The following is a 13,292-nucleotide window of genomic DNA, read 5'->3' on the forward strand; positions in this document are numbered from 1 at the left end:
TTGTGCTTTGAATTTAGGTCCATTGAAAGAAATTGGGGTTGTTATTCAATTAGCTGACCGTTCTAACGCTTACCCTGAAGGGATTGTTGAGGATGTTTTGGTACATGTTAATGACCTTATATTTCCAGCCGACTTTTACATCTTGAAGATGGAGGAGGATACTATCACAAGTTCAGCCCCACTTCTATTAGGTAGGCCATTTATGAATACGGCCAAAATCAAAATAGATGTGGATGAGGGTACCCTCTCCGTCGAGTTTGACGGCGAGATTGTTAAATTTAATATTTTTGAAGCAATGAAGTACCCCAATGAATGTCATTCGATTTGTTCAGTTGACATTGTTGACTCAATTGTGCAGGAAATTTTTGGGGAAGAGGATATGAATGCGGAACTCAAATTAAGTGCACAATTGGATATGGAGGAAGAATTAGATACATCTTGTGAAGCTCCGGAGCCGATATTGGAACAAAAGGTAACAAATTCTAATATTCCATCATCGTTTTCTCATAAGAAATTGTTGCCTTCTATTTTGCAGGCTCCGAAGTTAGAGTTGAAGACCTTACCAGATCACCTTAAGTATCCCTACTTGGGTAACAAAGAAACATTGCTAGTGATCATTGCAAAAGGGTTGACTGATGATCAAGAGGCACACTCATCGAGGTTCTGAAAGAGCATAAGGCAGCGATTGGTTGGACCTTAGCCGATATAAAAGGGGTCATCCCCTCAATCTGCATGCACAAAATTCTTTTGGAAGATGGTGCCAAGCCAGTCAGAGAATCACAAAGGAAGTTAAACCCAGCAATGAAAGAAGTGGTAAAGAAAGAAGTGCTTAAGTTACTAGATGAAGGGATAATCTATCCGATTTCAGATAGTAAGTGGGTGAGTCCGATACATGTTGTACCCAAGAAAACTGGGATCACTGTGGTAAGAAATCAAAATAACGAACTGGTCCCAATGAGGGTACAAAATGGCTGGCGTATGGTGATTGATTTTTGAAAACTTAATTTAGCCACTAGAAAAGACCATTGCCCCTTACCCTTCATAGATCAAATGTTAGAAAGGTTAGCCGGAAAGGCATTCTTTTGTTTTCTCGATGGATTTTCAGGTTATTATCAAATCGTTATTGCTTAAGAGGACCAAGAGAAAATGACTTTTACTTGCCCATTCAACACTTTTGCCTACAGACGGATGCCTTTTGGTCTGTGCAACGCTCCAGGTACTTTTCAAAGGTGCATGATTTGTATATTTTCTGACTTTATTGAGAAGTACATTGAAGTTTTCATGGATGATTTTACTGTCTATGGTGATTCATTTGACGATTGTTTAAATAATTTGAATAAAATTCTAGATAGATGTGTTGAAACTAATTTGGTTTTGAATTATGAAAAATGCCACTTTATGGTAAAGGAAGGCATTGTGTTGGGACATGTTATCTCTGCAAGAGGCATAGAGGTTGATAAGGTGAAGGTTGATTTAATTGTGAGCATACCTTACCCTACAAATGTTAGGGAAGTGTGTGCTTTTCTTGGACATAAAGGTTTTTATCGTAGGTTTGTCAAGGACTTTTCAAAAATTTCCCTACCATTGTCCAAATTGCTTCAAAAAGATGTGCCTTTCGATTTTGGGGATGAATGCAAGGAAGCATTTGATAAGCTCAAGAATTTGCTGGCGATTGCACTCGTTATTCAACTACCGGACTGGAACTTGCCCTTTGAAATCATGAGCAATGCAAGAAACTATGCGGTAGGAGCTGTTCTAGGTCAACGGATTGATGGGAAGAGTCATGTCGTTTATTATGCTTCGAGGATGCTGAATGCTGCACAATGCAACTACACAACCACCAAAAAGGAGCTATTAGAAATTGTTTTTGCTTTAGATAAATTTCGATCATATTTTCTTGGCACTAAAGTGATTGTGTTTTCTGATCATGCAGCTTTGATATACTTATTGGCGAAAAAGGAGTCAAAGCCGAGGCTGATACGGTGGATACTTTTGCTCCAAGAGTTCGATTTAGAAATAAAGGATCGAAGGGGAATTGAAAATTCAGTGGCGGACCATCTAAGCAGGTTGGTAAAAGATGAAGACTCCTCACCCATCTCTGAGCTTTTTCTTGATGAGCAACTATTCCAAATAAAAGGTATGTTCCCTTGGTATGCTGATATCGTGAATTACTTAGTTACTGGAATTTTGCCTAGTTATCTTAGCAAGTCAATGAAGGATAAAATCAGGTATGAGGCAAAATATTATGTTTGGGACTTACCTTATTTGTGGAAATTTTGCTCTGATCAAGTGATTAGGAGATGTGTCCCTGAAAGTGAACATATGTCGATTTTGAATTTTTGTCATAATTATGCTTGTGGTGGTCTTTTTAGGCCAAAAAGAACTGCTAGGAAGGTCTTAGATAGTGGGTTGTACTGGGAAACTTTATTTAAAGATGCATACTTGTTCTGTAAAAATTGTGAAAGATGCCAACGAACAGGTGCATTGTCTCGCAGAAATGTGATGCCCCAAACCCCCATTATTATTTGCGAAATTTTTTATGTTTGGGGTATTGATTTTATGGGACCCTTTCCTTCCTTTTGTGGTTTTGTTTACATTCTAGTAGTTGATTATGTCTCAAAATGGGTGGAAGCAAAAGCCACCAAAACTGATGATAATAAGTGTGTTGTAGGTTTTATCAAATCTAACATTTTCAGTAGGTTTGGTATTCCTCAAGCCATCATAAGTTATCAAGGGACCCACTTCTGCAATAAAGCCATTGAAGCCTTGCTGAAAAAGTGGGGTGCATCACCGAGTCGGCACTGCCTATCACCCTTAGACAAATGGACAAGCTGAGGTTTCCAATCGAGAAGTCAAGTCCATTTTAGAAAAGAAGTTGAGCCCGAGCAAAAATGATTGGAGTCTACATCTAGATGATGCACTTTGGGCATACCGAACCGCATATAGAACACCAATAGGGATGTCTCCCTATAGGTTAGTTTTTGGCAAATCTTGTCATTAACCAGTTGAAATCGAGCATAAGGCATATTGGGCAATCAAACGTTGCAATATGGACATAGAAGAAGCTGGCAAGGCAAGAAAGCTCCAATTACAAGAATTGGAGGAGTTGCAGTTGGAAGCACATGAGAATTCAAGAATCTACAAAGAGAAGACCAAGTTGTTCCATGATAATTTGCTTTTAAGGAAACAGTTTGTAGTTGGTCAAAAGGTGTTATTATATAATTCTCGACTCCAACTCATGCCAGGTAAGTTGCGTTCTAGGTGGATGGGTCCATTTGTTGTTACTAATGTGTTTCCTTATGGTGTAGTGGAGATCAAAAGTCTTGATATAAATAATGTTTTCAGAGTGAATGGGCATAGATTAAAGTTATTCCATGAGGATGCAATTGTCTCCTCCTTGGAAGACATCTCATTTGATCTTCCTCATTATTCATCGAATTAACGAAGCAAGGAAGGACGTCGAGCATAACGACGTTAAACAATTGCGCTTGTGGGAGGCAACCCATTGTGTTTAGTTATTTTTGTTCAGTTATTTTTTATTGTTTTCAATTTTAAGAGCATGGTCGTGTTTAGCAGCTGAGTTCACATCGGAAGGATCACAACAAGGCGTTTAGGGAAGTTCCCTTAAATCATTCTATCGTACGCCCACAGTCATATACATTGGGGACAATGTATACCTTAAGTGTGGGGGGATTAGAGGAATTTGGCAATTTCTGGGGTAACTCTAACATGCTTCAATCATCACTTTTTAACCTTGCTTTTTGAAGTTTCTGCTCCCTAGAAACTTATCTTTGAATAATTTCAAACTATCATGATTTATGTGCTTAGGTTGAATAGACAAGGCAGGATGCAAGCATGACTAACTGAACTTTTTGACTACGTAAGGCACCTCATTATTTTGGGAATAAGCAAGATTCAATACAAATGTAACCCTTATGAGTTATGAGCATTTTTTTTTCGCCTAAAGGCTTGTCAAAAGCCTGCCAAACACGGTTTGATTATTCTAGAACTTTCTTTGTAGTCATGTTGAGACCACATCAATGAGTTCATGGATCGGAATGGAAATGGTGATGTCTACTATTGTGAAAAAAAAGAAGAAAAAAAAAATCGTGACAAATGTGAGATGGAGCATAAGATGCACTCACATTTAGAAACAAAAGAAAATGGTGAGATGGAGCATAAAATGCACTCACCCCTAGCACTCCATTTCAATTTTTGATGCATTGAACTCATGCTAAGTGGAGGAGATGTGATACATAAGCAAGTTTATGGTAATAACATACCTTGTTTTGACCTAAGAAACTAATGATACCTCAAAAACAAAGAGAGATATTTGAATCTGGTTGCATTTGATTGTTAAAACAATGAGTGCCTATTTTAGGGCAAAAATGTTCAGTTTTGGAATGTTTGTTTTCCTTGACTGTTGAATTAACTTGGGTTCATGAGGAATGATGAGTTGAGATTACTCTTTGACAAGTTAAAGAGGAGAACGAAGTGGAAAATGAAAAGATTATTAAGTCTAGATTGAAGCATGCGAGAGGCCAAGCATCATGTTGAGAGAGAAAGTTTTAAAAATCAGTAGGTAGTTAGATTGTTTGAGTTTTGTCTTGCCCGAGGATGGGCAAGGTTTAAGTGTAGGGGGATTTGATGGGAATAAAAAGTATCATATTTTTATCCCCAAATATTCATTCTTTTATATTAAATTAGCACTTAATTGGACTCATTACTCTTGTATTTCGATTCAGGGCAAGCAAGAAGGCAAATGGAGAAAAACAAGGCTAATCGAATGATTTTGCACAGTTTCGGCACCGTTCAATAATCAGGGCATAACTCTCAACTCCGGACTCCGATTGAGATAATTCAAGATGCACTGAAAAGAAAAGGGAGAACTCCACAACTCTCGTATTTTGGGTTTTGAAATATTCGGTCTGCATCGAAGTCAAAATCGGGCCTGAAGTCGGAACAAATTCGTAGTAAAGCCCAGTTCACAACTGAAGCCCAATTCGCAGGAAAGCCTTATAGCGGCCCAGGTTATTAAAGAGCCCAACTCGAATTCAAGAATAAAGAGTCCCATCAGATTCAAATTTCAAATGTAATCCTAGAAGGATAAGATGATTGAGATTAGATTACTTGATAAGAGATAGGATAGGATTAGATCAAAATTGATTAGGACTTTCTATTTTTGAGGATAATCTCCTAAGAGGAGTTGGAGAGAGCCCCTCCTCCTAAAGCTATATAAAGGGGGGGGGGGGGGGGGGCAGACCAGCTTTAGGCATCACTCAATCATTCAAGCACTCAATCAATTTAGAAGAAATCAAGCAATCAATTCAGAAGATCAGTCCATCCATCTAGGAAGCAAAACAAGAAGGTGATGGCGACCATGAGAGGATGAGCTTTTCTTTTCTGATTCAAGGGGGATTTCTGATTCAATTGTGTCATCATGAGGTTATGTTTTTAATTTAAGTTCTTGCTTCTAATTCAAGTATTTGTTTATTCTTGCACATATTGTTTATGGAAGTTAATATTGATTAGTCTGACAAATTAATTAGTATTACTCTTTCTACTGCTATCCATGATTCGATGATCCATAATTGTCACAAATAGTGGTACAAGTAGCAATTAGGTTATTATCCTACATGAGTCAATTGTTCGTGATAGCCTTTGACCATTGTATGGGTATGTTTTAACCAAAGGGGAATCAACGGAACAAGATTCGATAATTGCAGCTATCTCAATTATTGTTATTTTGGTTTAACTGTTTTCACAAAGGTTATTGCTATCATTAATTGATATGGAACGCTATTGTACCCAGTCGGTTAATGATAAGTGTTGATCGAATGCTAGGTTTGGTAAACTAAATTAGGAAAACACGAGGTTTATTATGGCTATCCTAATAAATCCCAAGGTTAAATACTTGAATTGCATGACTGCTGGACTTTACCTATGATCGATGACCAATTGACTCAATCTGAACCCTTGGATCAGAATTTGGTAAGACTGAATTTTCCTTGTTAGTTGTTAATTGCTCTTTTGTTATTTTAGAGTTTTAAATTATTCAAATTGCCCACTCTTTATATTGCGCATTCGGCTGAGAAATTAATTACTGGCTCCCTGTTGGATTCGACCTGGTACCACAATTACTACAAGTTTATAGTAAGGTGGGACTAGAATTAATTTTGAGGGCTTCGACAACCCGTCAGGGACCGCTAGTAGATCGGTTGACAGGGAGGATGGCCAGCTCAACAAAGCTGGAGCCGCTCGTGTAGCCACCGAGTTTACCTCTTTTCTTTCCTTGCTCTGCTCCAACGGTTGGTTGTTCTTCACTGGCGGGCTGTTCCTAGCTAAGGAACGATGAGTCTTGTGATGCCGCCGTTGTTGCTTCTTTACTGGCTCGGTGTTGGTGCTACTGACTTCTGTATGGTCAGGCACTTCGATTCTAGTCCGCTCTCGCCCCCAAACATTATCGCGAGGTGGATCAAGGTTCCTTCCTACTACTTCTTCTTGGTCTCGAGACTGGCGTTGGTTGTTGTGGGGTGCCGAAGGGTCTTGTCTTGATCCCGCACCTCGGGCCCCAATCTGGCGATCATCGCGTCGCGATCCATTGTTCTCTGACCATGAAAGTTGTTGTTGACTGTTCCTCTCAGGCTGGCTGAATTCAGGTCTACCCTTCAGGTTCCCCCTTTGAGAAACTAGGGGAGTGTGTTGTCTGTTCGTCCTACCCCGAGGTGGGGTCCGACCCTTGGGAGGGACCAGTACTTGTGAGGTTTCCTCACCCTGATGGGGAGATCAGCGGACATTCTAATGGGCCTTGTGTTGATTTTGGTTATGGTTCTGACCTTGATACTGACCTGTTTGTTGCGGTGGAAATTGCTGCTGGCTTGGCCCTAGGGGTGGAAACTACTATTGATATTGCTGGTAGTAGTATTGTTGGAATTGTTGGAGTTGGTGAATCTGGTACATTTGGATCTGTATTGTCTTGACACTCTGAACGAAATCATCAAACTGAGAATGCCCAACCCCAGGAGGGATCACAGAAGGCTCCGAAAAGGTGGTGTTCACTTGGGGCAACGGGTCATTTATCTGCTGAGTTGTGTATGGCACTAACAAAGAGGGGATCCCTGAAGCAGTCAGGGGGATGGTGAACTGCCTGATAGTCACTGAGAGGCCTTGAGGTAATGACGTTTGGTGATCTTGCCCCCTAGTGACGTTCATGTCAATGCCCTTACCGGTGTTGCTTGAGGATGACATTGAGAGAGAGTAAGGTGAGGTGTGAGGTTGTCCTTTTGATCATTTCCCATATATGGTGCCAATTGATTGTGCACGATCTGTAAGCTCCTAGCGAGCTGGACCAAGCTGCAAGACAGAGGATCAGAGAACCCGGGGTGGCTAACCGGCGAAATTGCTCTAATGCTTAAGTTAGTACTGGGTTGTGCGAGCTGAAAGTTTGTATGCTAATAAGCTAGTGAGCAAATAATCGCGCGTACCTAAGTCTTGGGGGTTGATGCCCTTATATAGCTAGGCCGCCATAGGTCTTGTGAAATGCTCCCGGAATCCTCAGCCTGTGACGTAGGGATCCGTTCCGCTTTGGAAGGGGGGTAACATACCAATTAATGAGGCTTATTGTTTCCCTCCGATTCGGGCGGGGTTAAGGATGAGGCCTATAGTTATGCGGCGTGATACCGAGAAGTTCGAAGATGACTGTCGAGCTCCTAGGTTCAGTTACATGGCACCTCGGCGTAAGTGGATACCGTGGTGCTCCAGGTCCGAAGTGGCTGAGCATCCGAGGTCCCCCGATCTACTAACGTGGCACTATGTGCTGATTTGTCATTTGGCTAGCAAGCCGCGTCCACATGTCCCTTACATATCAGTTCGGGCCAAATCACCCCTCTTGAGATGGTTAATTAAAAATATAAAAAGAACAATAAAATAACTTAATGTCTAACCAATGACCCGGTGATTGAGTTAGTCAAAGTAACCAGTCAATATTTTTTACATTCAAAATGCGAGCAAAGTTTGATTCTAATTTTTGCATTAAAAGTTAGCCAAATGTCTAGCAAATTATGTTTGGAACGGTCCATCACAACCAAACAAGACAGTTACAAACTGAACCGGGTTTCCATCCTTCTACTTCAAAAGTTTGCATTTACTTGAGTGCATTCACTTCTTTTACTGTAACGAAATGCAGTCGAACATTCGCTCAAAACATTTCTTTCTTGGTCTCTAGCCTCCTTAGGGAATATGATGTTTGATTTTTCAGGTTATATTTTTGTTTCTCTCTGGTTAATTATGAAAGATCTTTGTTTTCTTACCAAAGAAAAACAATAATAAAGAATTCTGATAACATCAAATATATTAAGGAAAACTAAAGGAAAATCCAGAAACAGACATTATTAGAAACTCCTTCCTCACTACTTATGATCTAAGGAAGGTATCAGTTGACTCAGCTGGTAAGGTCTTCAGATTGGAATTCCTAGCGACTGGGAACTAATCCCGCCTTGATAATTAATGGAGCTTTTCTAAAACAGAGGGAATCTCAAAACCCATCCAAGGTTTCAAACTTTCAATGTGAAGTACGTGCGCCGTGGATGGTTGGATACTTTTAAGGAATCATCGTCTTCACTTCATGTTTATGTTGGACTTCGATTGATGTTGAACAAAATTCTTCACTTCTGAAAGTAACAATGACGATTCGGGCAATTCAGGAAACAAATAAAAAGTATGGAACGCATTTGGATACTCGATCAGGTAAGCTTCCTTTCCTGATCTCCTCAACCATTCGTAGTATCTCCTCTGCCAATCCTGCAATGGATCGAAACCACCCACAAGCACTAAAGTCGCCGGATGGTTGAAACTCGTTATGTCTGCTGCATTAGGCCCTGAAACATTCACTGCCTCGTGATCCCGGTCCGATCCCTCCGGAAGAAATGCCTTCCACAGCCAATCTGTGATCCTCATCGACACCAATGGCGCCCCAACTAGCCGTATCTCTGATTCAGTTCGCTCTTCTCCGCCAAAGAATGGAACGATCGATATCAGTCCTATAACCTTCACCTCCCGAAACTCCGCTTTGCTGGCACGGCAGGCTACGTGATGGGCCAAGTTGGCCCCAGCGCTGTCGCCTGCAAGGAAGCACCGCTTGAGATCGGCATCTGCAGGAAACCCATCAAAGTTCTGTTCGTCTAGGAACCTGAGAGCATCGAATCCATCATCATACTGTGCCGGAAATCTGTGTTCCGGCGAAAGGCGATAGTTGACAGAGACGACGATGGCGGAGATGCTCCGCGCCATCCGACGGCAGAATATCTCGAAGCCGATGCTGTCAGCGCTTTGAAAGGCGAACCCACCTCCGTGAAAGAAGACGATCACTGGGAGTGGGAGGCTTGTGTGATGGGGGGATTCCGTTGGGATGAAAAGGCGAAACCATAGGTTTCGGGCGGGATCCACCGATATGTCAGCAGTTCGAACGCCTTTCAGTGGCTTCCCATAAGGAAAAACTTTTGGGTCGAAGAAGGTGAGTAGACGACGATTGATGGTGCCGTCGGGACGACATGCAAAGTGAGAAACCGCAGTTACCACGTACAGGACAAACCTCGTCATCCATGAAAGGACGAGGGAATCTGCCATGGGTGGTGCTTTGATGTTGTCCATTTCTCTCTCTCTCTGGTCTGGCTGTGTCGACTGTCGAGTGGTCGAAAGTCGAAGAAGTGATGGATGATGAGATTAACAAATGGGGATTTTAGGTTTTATATTGACGATCAAGAACCAAGACACGGTGGTTTCTTGGAACTTGCTTTGCTTTGTTGGTAGACTCCGGATCTCCAATCCCCAAGAACTCTACCCACGTAGAATGAGATGTTCCCCTTGTGTGACTGCGATGTTACGTGAATAGGTGTAAATAGAATTATCATCGGTAGGAAATCAGGAGTCTTTCTTCACATGAAGGGCTGTCATGGTTCGGGTAAGACCCAATATATATATGGTCCGGGTCTTCTTTACGTGCCCCAATTAGCATATACCCCTTATACTATGAAATATTATAAATAAATATTTAATATAAGTAGGTTTAAAGGCTAAAATATATAACTGACAATTATAATCGGGGACTTTAAGTTGGGATGCCTGGTATCAAGAATTTTAACTATGCCGGCCGGGCTTGGGTTAGAAATTTTGCCCAGAGCAAAGTTCTAACAAATTCTCAACCCAACCCGAATCAAGTTGCACCAATGTTCTCGTAGGAATGCCAAGGGTCAGGTTGAATAGGGGGGTTCGTCTTATCACCCTTATCTGACCCTCCAACCTTGGTACTCTTTTGACTTTGGGCCCAAATTTTTAAAATTTTATTTAAATATTTGTTTTTGAAAAATTGATTTACATAAAATAAAATAAAAATTTAATTTAAAATAATATTTTAAGTATATTTTAATACATAGGCAGTAGGGTGGGGACTTCACTCCACATCTCAGTCCACACCCCTGCTCTCAATTAAGAATCCTTATTAATGCCCATCCTCGTTACCACTCTAACAAGGCAATCTTCGTCCTTGACCCATCAGGTTATGGAGGCTAGGTACCCAATAGGAATAGTAAAAACTGGCATCCTATTCTAATCTCCCCACCCAATAGGACCTAGAGTCTTTCAATTTTCTATGATACATTACAAAAATTCAAAAACAATTAATTTAAATTAAAATTTGGTATATGGGTTCCAAGGTGTCACTTTCTTCAAACCAAAAAAAAACATGAAAAAATTCTTAAATTTTTAGACTATTGGGCTAAAAATCATATCAAATTACAAAAATACCTTTATATATAAAGGGATATCTGATCAACAAAGCCCAACCCCGAATTGGATTTAAAGGTCAAAACCCTAACCCGACCCTATATCCGAATAATAAGGCTGACCCTAACTGGACTGGCGGATACATTGTACATGGCGGCCGACAGTTAGGAGTAACAGCTTCTTCAGCTTGGTCGCTACCTTGTCAGCCATTGTGAGAAAGAAAGCTCAAAGAGTCAACGTCCAAAGTCCACCAACACAAGATCGCCCAAGGGAGCCGGACTGCCAGTACAGATGAGCGAGAGATGCAGATGCCGACCTATCAGCGGCGGGTGGCCTTCAAAAGGGATTGATGGGTGGTTTCTTTGCTATCTCATTCAACGTCCAACATCCAACTCCTAGGTCTTTATTACATACGGTTTTAGGTCAAGTTTGGGAGTTCTAATTTTAAAAATAAATGCTTATTGAATAACTATTTAAAAAAAGTGATTATTTTAATAAGCAATTATGAGCATTTGGTGAAAAAACACTTATTTTAAATAGGGATTGTATAGGTAGGGGTGTCTATGGTTCGGTTAACCAAACCATAGGCAATTTTTGCAAACCGAATCGGTATTATTGGTTTTTCCATTTCTTCAAATCAAAATCGAACCAGTACCACCGGCCAACTAGTCCATCAGTTTCAGTTTTTGTCCGATTCGGTTCTTCTGTCTTTTAGATTTATAATATATATTATATAAATATATGTATAATATTATATTATAAACAATAAAAAATGATATATAATATATTATAAATATTATAAAAATATATAATATATAAAATATATTTATAAATAGATTATTATAAACATAATATATGCATATACTTATATATATAATGAATACATATTTATATATAATATATAGAAAATATGTGACATATTATACATATAAATATATATACAAGTTGGTTCGGTTAACTGCTGGTTTTTTGTAGGTTAACCGAAAACCGAACCAATCCTTCGGTTTTTAAAAAATACCAAACTGAAATCAAATTGATAGGTTCGGTTAACCACATTTTCCAGTTTGGTTTTCTCAGTTCGGTTCGACTTTTCAGTTTTTTGGTTTTTCATGGACACCCCTATGTATAAGTTTTTTAAAGATGTTGTAGTGGGTCAAGATAGGCCAAAAAGGAAATAAGTACTTATTGAATAAAAATTTAAAAATAAGCCCAAAATTTAGGATTCTCAAATAAGTACTTATTGTTGTGGCCTCGGCCCAAAATAAGTGCTTATTTGAATAAGCATGTATTTTTAAGCACTCCGAAACTTAATTAAAATCGCATGTATATCCATTTTTGTGCTACTGCTCTATAATTCCTCCAAAAATAAATAATAAATAAATGCATGGATTCCAAAACATTCCGCTATATAAAGGTTTTAATGCCTGAAAAGTGTATCCAATTTTTAAATTAAAATCCAAATTTCAAAATACTTAATGCAAAAGTCAAATGTTAATTGTCCCGTTTATGGAATAGGGAAAACCATCTTATTTCTCCTTTGGCATTTTCCTGGAGCTGCATCTCGTTGCTGCCAACAGGGCAGTGATGTGGCCCTGGATAATAGATATCAGTGCTGAAAACATTTTCTGCAACATTGGTACCAAACAGAAAAAGTTGTTGTTACTCCAGAAAACATCTTACTTAGAAGCAACGATTCCAAACAAAAGAAAAACGCCATTTTCTCGAAGAACAGTACTTCCAACCCACACATCAGCAGCATATCCATGCCAAACATATACTAGGTGCATTTTAACACGCCAGTTCCTAGCTGTGTATGCCCCATTACTTCAATATCATCTCTCACTACACGTGCATGGCTAACGTGGGGTCATGAAAACATCATTATAAAGCATGATTATATGCCCCATTACTTCAATATCATCTCTCACTTGACGTGCATGGCTAACATGGGGTCATGAAAACATCATTATAAAACATCATTATATGCCCCATTACTTCAATATCATCTCTCACTTCACGTGCATGGCTAACGTGGGGTCATGAAAACATCATTATAAAACAAAATACAATTAGCTACTATTTGATTCATGCTTTGAAAAAAAAAATACCGTGATATTGGCTCAATTTGAAAAGAGTACAAATACAAATATGTAGAATACAAAACCTTGTATTTTGTATTATTTTGTATGTATTTATATTAATTATACATATTTGTTTTTGTCTTCCTTTCAAATATAAATACATATTTGTATGTATTTGCAAAACCTTGTACATATTTATATTTTGGCTCAGTTTAGAAAGAGTACAAATATAAATATATAGAGTGCAAAACTATATATTTTGTATTAATTTGTATGTATTTCTACTCCTTCCAAACTGAGCCTATAGGAAAAATTATGCTGCTAGAAATATGAAAAAGTTTTGACCAATCAAGCCCTTACAATTGTTGTGAATTTTGATAAATACCACATGCACATGATTGATTACCATTTTATGACACTAATTGATTAATT

At 39.2% G+C, this 13,292-nt stretch overlaps 1 protein-coding gene and 1 pseudogene across 2 annotated transcripts; one reads left to right on the top strand and one right to left on the bottom strand.

The window, feature by feature from the left end:
• The first annotated feature begins 732 nt into the window (after positions 1–732).
• On the top strand, positions 733–6,980 carry LOC148791733 (uncharacterized). The gene is made up of 6 exons (XM_088888307.1): positions 733–924; positions 1,408–2,228; positions 2,373–2,479; positions 3,006–3,245; positions 3,309–3,388; positions 6,660–6,980. Exons 1-6 carry the CDS (start codon positions 733–735, stop codon positions 6,978–6,980), a joined length of 1,761 nt encoding a protein of 586 aa, XP_088744433.1.
• A 1,361-nt stretch (positions 6,981–8,341) lies between these two features.
• LOC104589857 (putative carboxylesterase 18 pseudogene) lies at positions 8,342–9,727 on the bottom strand (annotated as a pseudogene). Its single transcript, XR_016076452.1, has one exon. The product of XR_016076452.1 is annotated as a putative carboxylesterase 18 pseudogene (transcript).
• Between the last annotated feature and the right edge of the window lie 3,565 nt (positions 9,728–13,292).

The sequence above is a fragment of the Nelumbo nucifera genome, chromosome 5 (genome assembly GCF_055504915.1).
Source record: "Nelumbo nucifera cultivar China Antique chromosome 5, China Antique-T2T, whole genome shotgun sequence".
Lineage (NCBI taxonomy): Eukaryota > Viridiplantae > Streptophyta > Magnoliopsida > Proteales > Nelumbonaceae > Nelumbo > Nelumbo nucifera.